At 44.1% G+C, this 18703-nt stretch overlaps 1 protein-coding gene and 1 pseudogene across 11 annotated transcripts in view; one reads left to right on the top strand and one right to left on the bottom strand.

Moving 5' to 3' along the window:
• The first annotated feature begins 1485 nt into the window (after nucleotides 1-1485).
• The window catches only part of MEIOB (meiosis specific with OB-fold), a 36900-nt gene continuing 19682 nt past the window's right edge, over nucleotides 1486-18703 (top strand). For 7 of the 11 annotated variants that reach the window (XR_012380489.1, XR_012380491.1, XR_012380490.1 and 4 more), the window contains exons 1-9: nucleotides 1486-1632; nucleotides 4548-4624; nucleotides 6855-6912; nucleotides 9926-10057; nucleotides 12012-12084; nucleotides 14600-14795; nucleotides 17072-17172; nucleotides 18013-18065; nucleotides 18160-18255. Coding sequence is in view for 8 of the 11 variants with exons in the window: in XM_073899697.1 (XP_073755798.1) it covers nucleotides 4556-4624; nucleotides 6855-6912; nucleotides 9926-10057; nucleotides 12012-12084; nucleotides 14600-14795; nucleotides 17072-17172; nucleotides 18013-18065; nucleotides 18160-18255 (778 nt within the window). In the remaining 3 variants the exon portion in view is untranslated. Of the gene's footprint in view, nucleotides 1633-2344; nucleotides 2504-4547; nucleotides 4625-6854; nucleotides 6913-9138; nucleotides 9749-9925; nucleotides 10058-12011; nucleotides 12085-14599; nucleotides 14796-17071; nucleotides 17173-18012; nucleotides 18066-18159; nucleotides 18256-18703 lie in introns of those variants that run through there. The other 4 variants (XM_073899694.1, XM_073899695.1, XM_073899696.1 and 1 more) reach the window with 4 other exon arrangements.
• On the bottom strand, nucleotides 6857-8034 carry LOC141373992 (large ribosomal subunit protein eL37 pseudogene; annotated as a pseudogene).

The raw sequence follows: 18703 nt of genomic DNA on the forward strand, positions 1-18703 counted from the left end.
CGCAACAAGAGGGTCCCAATCTCATTGACATCAAGCAATCCCACTCTTTCAGGATTGCATTTCCAAGCTGCATTTTAGGAAAAGCCTTCTGTGTCTTAGTGAGGCTGACTCTGCTTGCTTAATCTTCCATAGCTTTCAGCGAAAATTAATTTACTAAAATATGAAAAATACAAAAATTTAAAATATTACTCCCCTACAGAGGCGCAAATGAAAAATGCATGCAAACTATTTTTATACCTTCCCCCCCCTCTAAAATTGACTTAAAATATCAGCTCATTCCTTTGGAAAGATCAAGATATGTTCTTTTAAAGACAAAGCCTGGAAAGGAATACAGAAAATTTTATTTTATTTTTAAAGATTTTTATTTATTTATTTGACAGAGAGAGACACAGCGAGAGAGGGAATACATGCAGGGGGAGTGGGAGAGGGAGAAGCAGGCTTTCCGCAGAGCGGGGAGATCCCAGGACCCTGCGATCATGACCTGATCAGAAGGCAGACGCTTAACGACTGAGTCACCCAGGTGCCCCAGGAATATGGAAAATTTTAAAAAGCTTTCTCTATTAAATTTGAAGTGGTGGGAATGCAGGTGGCTTATTTGGCTTTCGATTATTATTTGGGAATAAAAAAACTAACAGAAGAGGAAAAGTAAGAGCTTTGTTGGGACGAGAACATAAAACTTGCCTCTGATGTACTTTTTTTTAATATATGGCTGTATACTAAGTACCAAAGTTGTTTCTCCTTCTAAAGCGAGAAGCTAACTTAATGCTACATGTAGACAGCAGGTGGGGACAAATGTAATGGATTTAGTTGCTGGATCTTGACTCATCTGCCCCTGATTAGTACTCTAGTAACACAAAGTAGTTTCTAAGTCCTTTGACTAAAAGGATTTCCCAGTGGCGGTAATGAGACACACGAAGAGTCGGCACAGGTCACTGTCTCCGTCCCGCACCACGGTAACCACGGAGACAGGGCCCGGGCGCTTTGGCGCCGGCCCCGTTACGGGCCATCGGGGTCTGCGGCACTCCCTCTCGGGGGGCCTCGCTCCCGGAGCCGCGAGCAGTCACAGGGCCCCGCGGACCCGGCCCACGCGCCCCGCCGCGCACCTCGCAGACCCCGGCCCAGCTCGCCGCCCCGGACCGCCAAGGGTCTGAGCCGCACGCTCGGGCCAGCGAGAAAGGGAAGAGCCGGGACCACTCGCACTCGGGCCTCCCCGAGTCTCGCCACTCAGGAGCGGGACCACAGAGGGACCGCGGGGGCGGAGCCAGAACGAGGGGCGGGGTGAAGGGCGGGAGAGGGCGGAGTCAGAGAGGGGCTAGGCAGAGCGAGAGCACTGCCGGAGTGTGAGGCGGGGCGAAAAGTGGGGCGAGGATCGAGCCGGGGTGAAGGGCGGGGCGAGGGTGGGGGCCGAGGGTGGGGCTAGGGCGGAGTCGGGGCGGGGTCGGCGTGTGAGGCGGGGCTGCGGGCGGGGCCTGCGCTAACCGTCGCTCGGCAGGCGGCGGGCGGAGCGCACCGTGGAGAGGCTGTGGAGCGCCGGGCCTGGCGGTCGCGAGGAGCGGCGGCTGAGGTGAAGGCCTGCCCGGACGGCGCGTTCTGTGAGGCGCGGGCGCGCGAGGGGGCCTGCGGCGCTGCGCGGTGCGGACCGAGTTGGGGCGCCAGTCACGCGGCTGTCCTTTCCTCTGCTGCCGTTTCGGGGCGCGTCGTCCCGAAGTGGGGTTCGTTCCCGGGACGCGGGGACGCCCGGTTCCGTGAGGGCGGACCACGAAGGGCGTGGCTGGCGGGGCCCGGTGTGCGGCCGCCGGCTGGGACCGCCCTGGTGCGAGCGGACCGAGGCGGCGTGGCTGCCGGCTCCCGTCAGAGCGGGGACGCCCGGCGGGTTCTCTCCTCGGGAAGCGGCGGAAGGAGGCTGGGAGCGCCGCTGGTGCGGAGCAGCCCGCGCGGGAGACCCGCGGGAGGGGGCGGCGGGGGCGGCACGGCGCGGCGCCCGGGAACGCAGTCGGCGGACGTGGCGGCGGACGCCCCTGCGGTCCCGCGCTCGGCCTCCGTCCGTTCACTTCGGCCGGCTGAGAACTGCAGCCGCTGGTTTGCCCTGCGGGTCCGGCTGACTGCGCTCCTCGGACGGCCGACGCCGTGTCAGAGCCAGCCCCGACGAGCGTGCCTTCCTCCCCCGGCTCCAGGGCCCCAGCGCCAGGTCTCCGCCCCCTCGGGGCCCTCCACCCGCGCCCCGGAAGGCAGGCGCTGGGCCACGCTCGAAGCTGCCCTTTATTACGATGATTTTTAATGATTTTATTTTTAGAAATCATCATTCTTTCATCGACAGTTTGCTTTAAAAAAATTTTTTTTTAAGTAATCTCTACACCCAGTGTGGAGTTGGAACTCACAACCCGGAGACCGAGAGTCGTGTGTTCTACCCACGGAGTCAGCCAGACGCACCAGGGGGTTGCCCTTCAAAAGTGGGAGGAGGGTTCCGAGCCCAGGAAGGGGGATTCGGAGATCCGGACCCGAGGTGCGCGGCTGTCCGAGATGGTCATGATGTACCCAGTGTCTGTAGTGTAGCGCCAGCCCAGAGCTGTTGCCTGCGACGGTGCCGCCACTTGACCTTAAACTGGACTGGGTACCCGCACCATTGCCAAGGGTCTGGAGCAGTGGGGCCTTGAGGCACTATACAGCTGCTCCTACCTCCCACGCTCTGTTTGCCTTGCTCCTCTATGCGGTTCCTGGGTGAGGCACCAACTCCCAGCCCTACGCCTGTCCTGATTCAGGGCCTGGCACAAATCAGACACTCAACCGACATGTGCTGCATGAATAACCGAAATTGAGTAAATCTACTGGCTTGGTGTAGCTGACCAATGTTATTACATTGAAACCCTTTACAGTGGTGATACTGAGGACCAGCCACCATTTGATATTTTAATATCACTCATTTGATATTGAGTGCTTTTTATGCACGAGATAGCGTCGAGATACACTCATGAAATCTCTATGGCCCCACCTCTGCTCTCATCTAGATATGAGGTTAAAATCACTGCCATCCCCACACATAGTGTAACCAGGTTAGAGGTATTTGCAATAGAGTTTTGCTGTATTTTTTTTAGATTTTAGTAATTATTTATTATTGACAGAGAGCACAAGCAGGGGGAACAGCAGGCAGAGGGAAAGGGAGAAGCGGGCTCCCCACTAAGTAGGGAACTGGATGCGGGCCCCATCCCAGGACGCCGGGATCATGACCTGAGCCAAAGGCGGATGCCTAACCATCTGAGCTGCCCAGGCACCCCTGTATTTCTTTTCTTTTCTCTCTTTTTTTTTAAGATTTTTTATTTATTTGACAGAGATAGAGATAGCAAGAGCAGGAACACAAGCAGCAGGAGTGGGAGAGGGAGAAGCAGGCTTCCCCTGGAGGATGGAGCCCGATGTGGGGCTCGATCCCAGGACCCTGGGATCATGACCTGAGCCGAAGGCAGACGCTTAACAACTGAGCCACCCAGGTGCCCCTCTTTTCTTTTTTATTTATTCACCCATTTGAGAGAGAGAGAGAGAGTACACATGCGCTCCAGCAGGGGGAGGGGAGAGGGGGAGGGAAAGAGAGAACCCCAAGCAGGCCTGCCCCCTGAGCACAGACACCCCCCCCCATGCCCCGGCTCTATGCCACAACACTCAACCAAGCCACCCAGGGGCCCTGAGTTTTGCTGTATTTCTAAAAGTAGGCTCCATGCTAATAAATATTTAAATCTGCAAATGTCCCATCGAATCATCTTTCATCCGAAACTAAATTTACCGGGTGCACAAAAATTGCTAATTAGTGAGGCACCTGGGTGGTGCAGTCCGTTAAGTGTCCAACTCTTGGTTTCTGGCTCTGGTCATGATCTCAGGGTCAAGAGATGGCTCCATGATGGTGGTGGAGCCTGCTTAAGATTCTACCTCTTCCTCTTCCTCTGCCTCTCCCCACCAATAAATAAATCTTTTAAAAAAACTCACATTCTCTGTTTTACTGAAACTAACATGCCATCACACACAAGATGCCTCTTACATTCAGAAATATTAAAAAATTGCTAAATTATACATTCTTACCAGTTTAAATTATACATTCTTTGGAAAGTGAAATTAAAAATTGAAACCTAACTATATCATTCAAATCTGTAAAAGGACATTTTGAAACATGTTTTTTTACAGATTTGATCTGTACTTACATTTCACTGTTATAATAAAAAACTTTTCCCAAAGAGTGAGTAATATATTCAATGCTTTCCTAGATAATTTTTTAAAGATTTTATTTTTTACTTATTTGAGAGAGAGTGCATGCGTGCGTGCACAGGGGGAAGGGGCAGAGGGCGAGGGAGAAAGAGTCACAAGCAGACTCTGCACTCTGCGAGGAACCCCTACAGGGCTTGACCCCACAGCCCTGAGATCATGACCTGAGCCAAAACCAAGAGTCCGACTTTCAACTGACTGTGCCACTCAGGCAACCCCCAGATGACATTTTTAATCTTGGAATTTTTCATGGGTTATTTCAGTTATTTAATTTTCATCAACTTATGTTTTCTAAAATATAGATAAAAGAATGGCACATTCCTTTGCATCAAAGACCTTCACTGCACTTTCAGATCTGCATCCAAATATGGCTAATCTGGTAGGTTTTAATGATAGAGTGGTTTGGTTGTTCTCTAATGAAACTTTAAGTGGTAATATTATATTATAGCAACATTATTGGTTCATTTGACACATGCCTATATAATTGACAAGGATATAGCTACTCATTCCATCAGTACAATTGTTGATATTATAGATACCCCTAAGCTTCTTTGATTTTATGCCAGCTAAATGAAAATTAGTTTCTCTTTTGTCTAGAGTAGGACATTGTAGATATGGCTAGCAATTGTTCAAAATGATCAAAAGTTTAATTGTATTACTTCCATTAAATATTTAATAACAGCTCAAATTTAGCATTGTAAAATTAGAACATTTTTGCTTGGAAATATCTACTCTCTAATCAAACTGTACTTAAGTTACAGACTTAAACACTTGGCACTGTGCTCCTTTTATGACATAAAAGAATACAAAAGCTGTATTTGTAAAATATGTGAAAATCCATTTTTTACTGAAGGGTTGTTGGGGAATTCAATCATTTCAAATATGCCAAGACTGTTTTTAGTCAAACAAAATCTAGGTGGAATCATTTTATGAGGTGAAGAACTGCCCTGAGCAGTCTGTTGTTTACATTTGGCATTTACAAATCAGATGTCTTAAAATGGGATACATTTATATGTAACCTTAATGTGCAGTTAAAGTTTATTGTTAAAAATAGGGGCCCAAATCCTTCTGGAGGCCCAGAAAAAGAAAGAAAGAAAGAACGGTAAGCGATTTGTTAATTTCCTCTTCAGTTAGAAAGATTTGTCAATATTTCCATTAGTTATATTTTTCCAACACAGTTTGGTGAGATCAAGGTGCATATGGAATTTAAGAAATAACAGCAGTGTGTCTAAATATAGTAAGATTAGTTAATAGCTCAGCTAGGATGTGGCAGTCTTAAGAGCTTGAACATATTTTAAATGTAACAGATTATTGCAAGGTTAAAATCAGTTGCTAGAATTAGTGTGAGTTTAGGTTTATCCTTTCAGGAAAAGGTAGTTATTTTTGTTTCCCTTTTTTTTTTAAATTTTTTATTGTTATGTTAATCACCATATATTACATCATTAGTTTTTGATGCAGTGTTCCATGATTCATTGTTTGTTCATAACACCCAGTGCTCCATGCAGAACGTGCCCTCCTCAATACCCATCACCAGGCTAACCCATCCCCCTACCCCCCTCCCCTCTAGAACCCTCAGTTTGTTTTTCAGAGTTTTGTTTTTTTTTTTTAAGATTTTATTTATTTACTTGAGAGAGACACAGCGAGAGAGGGAACACAGGTAGGGGGAGTGGGAGAGGGAGAAGCAGGCTTCCCGCTGAGCAGAGAGCCCAGTGTGGGGCTCAGTCCCAGGATCTTGGGATCATGACCTGAGCCGAAGGCAGACACTTAACAACTGAGCCACCCAGGCACCCCTTATTTTTGTTTCTTAAAGTACTTTTTAAATATTCAGTTTTTATCTGGTAGTTGCTAAAGACATTAAAATGCTTAAGGAGATGTTAGTATCTTTAAGGTTTAAGATCTAGGACTTTAGAGCTTAGATTTATTAGCAGCAATGTATAAGTTTTATTACAGTATACTTTATATTACTGTTAAAGATGTTTGGATTAAGAAGCTAAGCAATTTTATGTGGATGGTTAGAAAATCCTATAGTAGGGTGCGTGGGTGGCTCGGTCGGTTAAGCGGCTGCCTTCAGCTCAGGTCATGATCCCAGGGTCCTGGGATCGAGCCCCATGTCAGGCTCCCTGCTTGGCGGGAGCCTGCTTCTCCCTTTCCTCCCTGCTTGTGCTCTCTCTTGCTATCTCTGTCACTATCTGTCTCTCCCTCTCAAATAAATAAATAAATAAATAAAATCTTTTTAAAAATCTTATATTAAAGCTTTGAAGACCGTGGCAAATTAAATTATGTATACATGTGCTTTGAATGAATTCAGTGAGAACTGATAGCACAGGGCAGCTACTGTGCTCCAACTAGTGACTGAAAATAAAGTAGAAACATGCTAAGTATTAAGTGATTATATTTGTAATAGCAGTTAACTGTTCTGTTACTTTGTACTATTCCTTGTGGAATTGAACATTTATGAAGTTCTTTAGATGTTTTTCTGGAGTAAATATATTTAAATGGCTCCTAGTCAGAAATGTTAGAGCCAGTAAAATATAACAAGTCCATGTAATTAAATTTACCATCTACATCTGTGTTTGATATTTGTCTTCTATAACCCTTTTGTTTTTCAGAAAATAATTGGTATAGTTATTGGGAAAACAGATGTCAAAGGCTTTCCAGACAGAAAAAGCTGAGTTCTGTTTAACTTTTTACTTCATTTTTCATCAAGTGTGGCTTATGACTACAACAAAGTGTATTTAAGTGATTAAATTTCTCATGCCCATTTAACTCCTTAAGAGCAGTGGCCATTGCTCTATTGTATGGTAAAGTACTCAATTTAAGGCCATATGTGTGAGGACATTAAAATCATTTTTAATGACATGTAAGGCTGTGTGACTCCCTGTTAACGATCACTTTCAGCTTAAGAGATACAAATACACAGGAAAGTCTAAGACAGAAAATGTTAAGGAACAGGATTTTCGAGCAGAGATGTGTCTTGATAGAGGAGCATGGAGGGAGAGAAGTATGGCAGCAGTATCAACCAGACAATCCAGTGAATAAAATTCATCTTTCATATGTGGAAAATACAGTTAACTTTGGCTGTAGTGGCTCTTATTGAGTTGCTTGAACTGTATAAAAGTTTTAGGACTATGGAAATAATCCAAGACTAAAATTAGATTTTTTATTTTTATTTATTTTTTTAAAAGATTTTATTTATTTATTTGACAGAGACATAGAGAGGGAACACCAGCAGGGGGAGTCGGAGAGGGAGAAGCAGGCTTCCCACTGAGCGGAGAGCCAGATGTGGGGCTCTATCCGAGGACCCTGGGATCATGACCTGAGCCAAAGACAGACGCTTAATAGCTGAGCCACCCAGACAGGCGCCCCTAAAATTAGATCTTTTTTTTTTTTTTTTTAAACCAGAACGTTTATTGTGTGACTAATCGTTGAAATCCTTAAGCTGAACTGGATGCTGCAACAGCTGCCCTCTTGGGCTTAGGTGTTGTTCCTTCACGGAATCCATGCCTGAATCTGCCGTATACAATTTTTAGGTGCCTCATTCGACCGGTCCCAGTGGGGTTTCGTCTTTTAGCGTTGTTACTCCAGTTATACTTTCTCTTGTGCTTGGCAGAATAGCCGCATTGGCCACAGGTGGACTTCTGAAGGTGGTAGGCCTTCGAGCCACAGCAACTGCACAACATGTGCGTTTTATTGCAACGCTTTCCAAACGATGACGTCCCCTTCATCTTGTTTCCGCGCAGACCCCAAAGAGGCCTGAAGAGGAGGCACTTCCGCCATATAGTGCTCAGAAGCTAAAATTAGATTTTTGTTGTTGTTATTTTCTACTTTGTGCTCAAGTTCTTTTTTTTTTTAAGATTTTATTTATTTATTTGAGAGAGAGAGAATGAGAGACAGAGAGCACGAGAGGGAAGAGGGTCAGAGGGAGAAGCGGACTCTGCTCAGCAGGGAGCCCGATGCGAGACTTGATCCCGGGACTCCAGGATCATGACCTGAGCTGAAGGCAGTCGCTTAACCAACTGAACCACCCAGGCGCCCTAAAATTAGATTTTTTAAAATCAAGTTTAAAATCAAGTTTTCAAACTTCTGTAGTTGACACTCAATGATAAGATATAAAATGCCAAAAGTAGCATGGTTTACGTCAGCCCTGCTTATGAAAGGTTACAGTATAAACACTTCTGTGTGGCTTAAGGGAATCAGCTCTAGTCAGCCAGACAGTGATTTTGGCGGAAGAAGACATTAATTTTGTTTGAATCGGCCCAATAACTGTGGCTGTTTTTTGGCTTGTGGTGTAGTGAGGGTTCCTTTATTTTAATTTCATGTAATATTCTATTATCATGTTTGATGTAAATATTTGCTTATGCTTTCACTTCATGATTAATTAGATCAGAATTACCATTTGAATAGTTTGAGAGTCTATGTATGTTTTCTAAGTTCTAAAAGGAATAACTTAAAACACACGAATTAGGAAAATGTCAGTATTTAAAATATTTGCTAAAATCACAATGAAATAGGGGCGCCTGGGTGGCTCAGTCGTTAAGCGTCTGCCTTCAGCTCAGGTCATGATCCCAGGGTCCTGGGATCGAGCCCCACATCGAGCCCCACATCGGGCTCCCTGCTCTGCGGGAGGCCTGCTTCTCCCTCTCCCACTCCCCCTGCTTGTGTTCCCTCGCTGTGTCTCTCTCTGTCAAAATAAATGAATAAAATCTTAAAAAAAAAATAAATAGGGTGCCTGGGTGGCTCAGCTGGTTAAGCGACTGCCTTCGGCTCAGGTCATGATCCAGGAGTCCCTGGATCGAGTCCTGCATCGGGCTCCCTGCTCGGCAGAGAGTCTGCTTCTCCCTCTGACCCTACCCCCTCTCATGTGCTCTCTCTCTCTCTCTCATTCTGTCTCAAATAAATAATAAAAAAAAAATCTTCAAAAAAATAAATAAAATCACAATGAAATACAATTTCACCTCACAGACTGTGCAGGTAGTGATTCCTGTAGTGTTGGAGTACTTTATGGTTATATGTACAGAACTCCTTTTTTGGAGAGGACATGTTTACTGACTTAAAAAAAACATTACACACATGTCACATATCTATTTTCACAAAACATTCAAGCACTACAAATCATGGAATAGAAAAATGAAATTCTTAATTCAACCCCCAGCTCTTTCCAGCCTAGTCTCCTCCCCAAAGGTAAATGCTAATAACAGTTTAGTAGATATCTATAATTTATGTATATATGTTAGGTTGTGTTACCTTTTTAATTAGCAAAAAACAGCAGGGTCATTTTATTTTGGAAAAAATGTACCTGCTGACCTCTAGTGGTGCCATTTACTAGCACACATTTATTTGTTTTGGAATAATTTTAGATCTGAATCATGACTTAGGTTGAAACTGTAACAGTAAGAGAGAAATGGAGAATCTAAGCTAAAATCTGTAGGGTTCCAGCCGAAGTATCATTTCCCTCCAAATACACAGATAACTGGGGAAAGGGAACAGAGGGATCAATAGTGAGGTGAGTTATCTACTCTGACAGCTTTGAGATTCATTAAAGCATAACTTATCTTAGAATTATATCTGCAGTAATATTTTTACCATGTGTTTGAGTATGCTTATTATCATAATAATTATATTTGTTCAAACCTAAGATAAAAGTTTTCATTTGAAACATGAAAGCTTTGGTTTCCCTTAGATATCGGATCAGAGAGGTACACTTTCAGTTTTACCATTCGGGACTCACCAACCCATTTTGTTAATGCAACGTCCTGGGGCAGCGAAGGTTACATCAGGTCGCTTTCTGACAGCTTTAGGGTTGGTGAGTGCGGTAAGTTGGCATTGGTTCTGGAACTGTTTCTATTATAGTATTATTCCTGTGATATATTTGTGGGAACTACACTGAGGGGGTCAAAGTAAGACACAATTTATAATCTTAAGAAAGTTATCAGAAAAAAGTCAGGCATTCAGAGAATAACACAAACATTCAGCATTTTATTGCTTGAAATGTATAAATGTGATTGTCACATATTTTTACTAGGTAGCTTTATGATCTTTGGTTTCTTTCATATTTCAGTTTGCATCAATTCTTGTTGTTGCTATCACCATTTATCTTTCAGTAAACATAATAAGGCTGCTAAATAGCTTTTGACAAAAGAAAATATTTGAATTTTTAGTAGGAGTTTAAGAAGTTTACTTTGAAAACACCAAATCTTTGGCATCCTTTACCCATCCCAGGATCCTTCTGATGGTACAGTGTTGTATAAAAAAACCAGGGCTTTGAAAACGGATAGAACTGGATTCAGATCCTACTTCTAATATTTGTTTACATCATGGCTTTGAGAAAAGTGCTTAACCTTGTTGAGTCTCAACTATGAATGAGTACCCTATAGATTCTGTGGGTGTCAAAGGAGGTAGAATGCCTGGTATGAAGTGTAGAAAGTTGTCATTCCGTGGATGGCAGCACTAGCCTCATACAGGAAACAAGAAAGCACGATACCAGCTCTCTTTCATGGTAGAACAAAGAAGGGCAAGAGTAATGCACGTAATTAAACCACTCTCCAGAACTGCACAATTAGGCAGGTTATTACCTGTCCCTGTCCCTGTCACTTACACCTACTCATACATTTATTGCCTCATATTATGAACTTGCAGGGTTGTGTGTTGTGTCTCTCTAACTGAATAATAAGGTACTTGAACATATGAACTGTGAAGGCAGAAAACTTTGTAAACTTCACAGGGCCCAGTACTATTAGAAACATTCTTTGGATGAATGCCAGTGTGTTAATTATATGGAGCTAAAGATATATTTTGGTATTAAACTATAGTTTGATGGTTGTGAGGATGAATGAGGTAAGGGATCTTAAAAGCACAAAATTGACAATAATTATAAATCTAAATATGATCTTAGTGTGGAGGTGTGAAAAGATTACAGATTTTTGATTTAGAACAACTATAAGTCTAGCCCTACTAGTTTCTAGATATAAAACCTCCAGAAAGTTATTTAACCTCTGTGAACTTCAGTTTCTTCATTTGTAAAAAGGGGTAATCATGGAATAGTTCTGTGAGGAATCAGCAAAAGAGACACAAAAAGGTCTAACAAGACCATAAGGAAACAAAACCCTTAAAGTGTTCAGTCATAAGCTGATAAGTTGTGGAGCTGAAATCAGGAGCCAGATTGTGCATGGCTCTTTATGCCCCATGGCTGTTGTTTCCAAAGGCAACCGTGAATTGGGTGAAGTTCATTTATTTATTTTTTTTAAAGATTTTATTATTTATTGAGAGAGAGAGAGAGAGAATGGTAGAGAGAGAGCATGAGAGGGAAGAAGGTCAGAGGGAGAAGCAGGCTCCCCGCCGAGCAGGGAGCCCGATGTGGGACTCGATCCCGGGACTCCAGGATCATGACCTGAGCCGAAGGCAGTCGCTTAACCAACTGAGCCACCCAGGCGCCCTGGGTGAAGTTCATTTAAAGTATATGTTTTGTGGAAGGGCAGGTCATGACCAGATCACATGTTCGGTGTAACTAATCAATAAAACTATTAATGCCGGTCATATGTTGGATTTAAACACAAAACATAAGAAATGTCATCTGGGATCAAATTGATAGTCAGACCCAAGGATTCTGAGGATTCTGTGTCTCAGTGACACAGGGAGAGGACTGGGAAGGATATGCTACACTGACTCAGAAATTAGAAATAACATTGTAATGTTCGTTGTGATGTATACTTGTTTTTATGTATCTAGTTACTTTTTGTAATAGCATCATACTTTTCCTTCTGTTGCAGTGATAATTGAAAATCCCCTGATTCAAAGAAAGGAATTAGAAAGAGAAGAAAAATTCAGCCCTGCCACTCCTGGGTAAATAATCCAGCACAGAGCCAACAGACTTTGTTGTGTCTGTGTGTCAGATTAGCGGAGAGTTTACTGAGGGTATATGCTTCCATTTGAAAATTAGGAGTTTAATTCTTCCTCACAGTATTTAGCTTTGATTATGAAATAATTTAGGTTGATATAGGATTACATGAAAACATGGCTGTTTTTAGTACTTTTATTCTCAGATTTAGAAAAATTTGCCTCTAGTCACATTAAAGCTGAGCAATGAGAAAGATAAATCTTGGAAGTCCTATAGATGTATCATGTCAAAGTAAAACTCTGCCTTCATGCCTTCCTATTTTAGTTCAGGTTCACTGGAGGCAGAGCCCAGAGGAGGAATTTTGTGTAAGTGGTTTGTTGAGGGAGAGCTCTCTGGAACAGCCTGTAAGGATAAGATCAGGGGACAGCAGAGAGGCAGGTTCAGCCAGAGCCCAGCTCAGTCCGCCTGGCCCCAGGGCGAGCTCTGGAGGATGAGTGCCGTGGCCTGGATTCACAAGTCATTGGCTACGACCTTCACTCCCCACCACTGGCATTTCTGCCTGAAGGCAGCTCTCCAGAGCAAGGTGACACTGGTAAAGGGCCCTGAGTGGGGCACAGCAGTCTCCATTGTGACCCCTTCCCGCCTACTGTTCTGACCTCATAGCAGACCCCAAGTCTCATTTCTGTGCTGCCACACAGATTCCTCTCTACCTTGTGAACACCCTGGGCTTATTCTGCACTGTCGGCTTTTGCACACTCACTTCCCTCTGCACAGAACAGTCTTCTCCCATCTGCTTTGTTTGCTCCTTCTGCTCATTGATGTGTCACTTTGAATGTCACCTCCTCAGACCTTCTCCGTTTACTCTGTGTGTAGTGGCCCTTCCAGTCCGTCACTAGGACTTTGCTCTGTGCTGTTATCATCATAGCCCACTGTCTGAGATTATTTGATTAATTGTTGTCTGTCTCCCTCTCACACATGTGAACTCCGTGACATCAAAGGTCTTGTCTGTCTTCTTCACCACTGTATTCCCTGTGCCTGAACCTAGACTAGGTTCTGGCACATACTAGCTCTTGGTAGATATTGATGGAATGAATGGATAAATGGATGGAGGGAGGGAGGAAGGGTGGGGGCGAAGAGCATTCTTGGCAGAGGGAACAAACATGAAACCTCCTGGTCTTTTCCAGAACAGTTAGCAGTAGGTTGAACCACATGAAACTGTTGACATTTGACTGTTTTTGGTCTAAAACTGCCAGTTTCATAGTCTAGTCGTCTAATATGGCTGGGCTTTAGGGCAAAGGCAGGGGGAGCAGTGGAAGGAAAAGCTTGAGAGAGAAGCAGAGTCGCTTCCCAGACAGCTTTGCCTGGCATACCAACTTCATTCTTTGCCGGTGGCTAGCCCAGAAGGTCTTTGAGCTGGGAACTAGTATGTCCATATTTGTGGTTTAGGATGATCATTTCAGCAACCTGAGTGGGGAGGGAAGCTTAGGAGACAAGATAGTAGTTCATGTGAGAAGTGGTGAGGGAAACACCTAAAGAAGTAGCAGGGGGAGGGGCGGGAGGAGGGCCTGGGTTAAAGGGCTGGAAAGAGGCTCCCTGAGGGGACTTGGGAGTTGATTGGCTGGAGGGGGAAGAACACCTTGATTGGAGTTCAGTGTGTAGATATTGGGCATCTACTGCAGAGAGCATCCCAGGAGGAAGTCAAGCACTGTCCTGACGCAGGCAGGGCAGTCAGTGTTGCAGGGGATATGGGATACCCCTACCCTGACTTATCAGAGGGCTTTTATACCCCTACTTTACAGAGAAGAAAACTGAAGCTCGGAGTTTGGGGCATAGTCAGAAACTAGTACGCTTAGAACTCGGGCACAAATTGGTCCTCAAAACATTTTCTTAATGAAAATACATTTTTTTTTACTTCTTTATTTTTTAAAGATTTTATTTATTTATTTGATAGAGAGACAGCGAGAGAGGGAACACAAGCAGGGGGAGTGGGAGAGGGAGAAGCAGGCTTCCCACTGAGCAGGAGCCCGATGTGGGGCTCGATCCCAGGACCCTGGGATCCTGACCTGAGCTGTAGGCAGACACTTAACTGACTGAGCCACCCAGGTGCCCCTGAAAATACATTTTATTATTTTTATTTCATTTTATTTTTTTAGATTTTATTTATTTGACAGAGAGCAAAAGCGGGGGGGTGGGCAGAGGGAGAAGCAGGCTCCCCACTGAGCAGGGAGCCCGATGCGATGTGGGGCTCAATCCCAGGACCATGGGATCATGACCTGAGATCATGACCCGATCATGACCTGAGCTGAAGGCAGCCGCTTAACCGGCTGAGCCACCCAGGCGCCCCTGAAAATACATTTTAGACAAAAAATATTTCACAACAGTTTTCAATGTTTCTCAGAGTAAAAAATAAAAGTTTTCTTAATATAGTCTAAATCACAACCAAAAAGATAATGTGAATCTGGAAGTATTTTTCTATTAGAAAGTGACTTGATATTGTTTTTGTGTGTTTTTGCAATTTAGCAACTGTAAACTATTGCTCAGTGAGAATCACTCCATGGTAAAAGTTTGTTCCGGTTACCAAGTGGACAACAAGCTCCTTGCTTTGATATACTTACCTGTTAAAGAGTCTCGTGATTTTTATTCATTGGGTGACATTGTTGCAAACGGATGCAGTCTGGATGGGAGGATTATTAATGTGCTTGCGGCAGTGAGGTCGGTAAGTTAAAGCCTCAACAAACCCACCGTCTGTTTGGTGGGCAGTCCTATCACTTCCCTTCTGTTTGGAAAGTCATAACCAGCTGGAGTCAATTTTCTTGATCCATAGTAAGTTGAATTAAGAAAATGGTAGCACTTCTCATCAACGTCAAAGGAGCAGTTTATCTGGCAATGAATAGCAAAATAAAATTGAATTTGAATGTTAAATGCAGCACACTCCTAAATGATCTACTAACTGTGAGAGCTTTGCATACTTCGGTGAAACAGAGACACAAGTGGAAAGGGGAAATTCATGGACTTGAAGATTTGCATGAAGTTTCTCGAGGGGATGTAAGTTGGAGGACTCACGGAGTCCACTCATGTGTGTGCTCAGAGGTGTCCTGAGATGGGGGTGGGCATACCCATCGTGTGGCTGGCGTGACCTCGTGCAGGCATTGTGGGGCCCTGGGGAGCCTCTCAGCAAGCCGCACACCACCACCTCCCTCTTATGCAGTTGCTGCAATGAGTTTCAAACTCTCTTGGACAGACTGGTCACTTGGCAGACATTCAGAGGTAGATCTCAAAAGTACAGTTTCACACACACAAAAAAGTACATGGAGAAAATTAAAGGGGCAGGACCAATTCCTCAACGTGGGGAGTGAGGATAGTCAGAGACCACATACACAAGCATGAAATGTTGTAAGTAATCGCTCATTGCTTTTCTGTATTAAATGACAGTGTCGACTCTCCCCATTGACCGGCCTGTGACAGTGGAGGCCACAACTGCTTTATTGTCCACCCTAGCCCCAGCCTAGCCCAGCGCCCGGCACAGTGAGCATTCAATGTAATTCAGGATGGAGGAATAAACTCTCTTCTGTGACAGTCTTGAACAATACGAGAAACCACTTTCTAGGCAATTTAGCTTCAGTCTTACATAAAGGCAGGATATTATCTCGATTTCCCTTCAGTTCTATACAATGCCATTATATTACAATGTAGTTAGAATTTTCTCAAACTCAGTATAAGCAAAAGCCTGCGACAGCATTTTCCACTTCCCCGGCCATGAGTCTGGCACCCTCTTTTGTAGGAGGACATGACTTCTTGTGTGTGTGTCTTTCTTCAACCATTTTGCTTCCATCCCTCTTACATTTCCTTTTCTTCACATTTTTATTTAGCCCTTTCTCTCTTCCTTCTCACCTTCTCTCTCTCTTCACTTTAGAATCCTTTTCATAGAATTCTCTTGTGTGCTGGGATATGTCGGACCTCTGCCATACTCTGGCTGTCCTTTCCTCTGACTTTCCTTCTAGATCCTGCTTTTGTGCAGGCAGCTGCAAGTCTTCCTTCAGCTCCTTCCCCTGGAGCTCAGCTCTGCAGGAATGCAGTGGTGACAGCAGCGTAAGGGGGCAGCCAGCTGACCAGGCTTGGGCCACTGTTATGCAGCTGGCAGAGGGACCTGCTCTTCCCTTCGAGAACTCGCTGTGGGGGCAGAAGGACCCCTGAGTTTACTCCCACTTCCATGATCCTCTTACCCCCAATGTGGGTCAAGCCAGACAGTGTGTCAAGGTGGCCTCCCGTACGTCCCTCATTTGGTCTTCACCACCTTATTCCCACGGAGGCAGCAAAGAAGGCATTGGATCCTACCTGTGCCAGCAAGCTGAGGATGCTGAGGTGTAGGAAGACTGAGTTCTTTCAGTCACATATACTCCATGCCAGGCTCTGTGCTAAGCCATGGGTGTCACAGATGTTGAAAATATATTTTCCATCCTCAGTGAGTCCACCTAGATGCCATACAGGGGCTTGTCGTGGAGCATTGTTTTTGACATGTTGAAAAGACCCCACAGTCTTAAAGCACATTTTTTGTCTCTCCCTTCAATCAAAGTGTGTAACTTACAAATTCAGCTGTATACACCTAATTTAGAAATAGAAGATGCTTTTAAAACCATCAAATATATATTAGTGATTCTTGCTATTTTGATTTTTTAATTTGCTGTTTAAAAGGTAAACATTTAGGGCGCCTGGGTGGCTCAGTTGGTTAAGCGACTGCCTTCGGCTCAGGTCATGATCCCGGAGTCCCGGGATCGAGTCCCACATCGGGCTCCCTGCTCAGCAGGGAGTCTGCTTCTCCCTCTGACCCTCTTCCCTCTCGCGCCCACTATCTCTCATTCTCTCTCTCTTAAATAAATAAAATCTTTAAAAAAAAATAAAATAAAAGGTAAACATTTGAATGTTTCCATCAATAAACATTTATGTACCTCTACAACTATAGGTGAAGAATAATGATTTCCTTCGATTTCTAAGGTTGGAGAGCCAAAATACTTTACAACTTCAGACCGGAGAAAAGGCCAGAGGTGTGAGGTGAAGCTCTATGATGAGACAGAGTCTTCTTTTGCAATGATATGGTAACTTCCTACATCTGTTCCAAACCGTGAAATCCCTGCTGTTAGCACCAAGACAGAATATTTTTATTTTATGAAAAAGATGGTGGATTTCAGAGTAGGAGAGGAGTAATGATGGAGGAGAAATCATTATTAAAAAGGAAACCTTGCTCTTGTACACTGAGCATTACAGTCTGTGCTGTAAGATTATCTTAAAAGGAGCTCTTTGGACAGCACAGGATTATTTGGATGGACTCTACGGTGACTGGTTCATTCCTGTCCTCTGCTTTATAACAGTGTGATTCATTAGGTCCCATTGGTAATGAACCAGCCAGATTCACTGTGATTGCTTGGGTAGTGCCCTGGAGTCAGGCCACAGGAATATGGTGGAAAAATACCCTGAAGCACCGCAGGGTAGTACATGGCTTTGTTCAGACTCCAGATTTGAAGTGAATTTGAAACAGGCCTTCAACACGTCAAGTCCCCTGAACAGTTTATCCAATGCAGGGCCCTCTCTTAGTGGTCTGACAGAGTGGTTGTAAAGGCTTTGGATTTGTAGTCACTTGGTTCTAACTAGCCTGGAGCAACCTAAGTAGTGGGGAAAGAAGGAACGGATGAGGCAGAAGTTGTCAAAGATGAATAGTGGCTAAGGAATGACTTATCACATGGACGTGAAATGCCCTGTGAAATAGACAGTGAATCCTGCAAAACGCAGGAGAAGCCAACATCCTTCACTTGTGCCTTTGACAACTTGGGCAATTGTTAACTCCAGCCATTAAGACATTCTTTTTTTGACAAATAATGTGGTCACTGTCAGTTTTTTTCTAATGTATTCACTTTTTTCTTCTTTTTTAAAATATGCAGTTGGGATAATGAATCTATCCTGGTTGCACAGAGCTGGGTGCCACGAGACACAGGTATGATGCTGCAATGATTGTGTTCACTGTTTATTATTTTTTAAACCCCCTTCCACATAAAAGTTGTAAAATGTCTTTCTTCCCCCCTAAACAGTAATATTTGCCTCAGACGTAAGAATAAGTTTTGACAAATTTCGGAACTGCATGACAGCAACTGTAATCTCAAAAACCATTATTACGACCAATCCAGGTAAAAGGCCATCTGAAATGTTGTGTCCCTTTGGAAATGACTGTGTCACACATTTCAATGTTTCTACACTGTATTTAAGAATGAAAACAAGGGATGCTTGGATAGCTCAGTTGGTTGGGCGTCTGACTCTTCTTTTTGGCTTGGATCATGGTTTCTGAGTTGTGGGATTAGCCCCAGGCGGGCCCAGAGTCTATTTAGGATTCCCCCCCACCCCGCCCCTCTCTCCTCACTCACACATGCATGTGTGCACACTTTCTCGCTTAAAAAAAAAAAAGAATGAAGACAAAGCTTGGATTTCATTTGAATTAAAAGTGAAAGTTCCTTTATATGCTTTACATTCATATTTCTTTTTTTTTTTTTAGATTTTATTTATTTATCTGTCAGCGCACACCAGCAGGGGAGTGGCAGGCAGAGGGAGAAGCAGGCTCCTTGCTGAGCAGGGAGCCTG

The sequence above is a fragment of the Callorhinus ursinus genome, unplaced genomic scaffold (genome assembly GCF_003265705.2).
Source record: "Callorhinus ursinus isolate GAN/ISIS: 27379988/994484 unplaced genomic scaffold, GSC_fseal_2.0 scaffold13, whole genome shotgun sequence".
Classification (NCBI taxonomy): domain Eukaryota; kingdom Metazoa; phylum Chordata; class Mammalia; order Carnivora; family Otariidae; genus Callorhinus; species Callorhinus ursinus.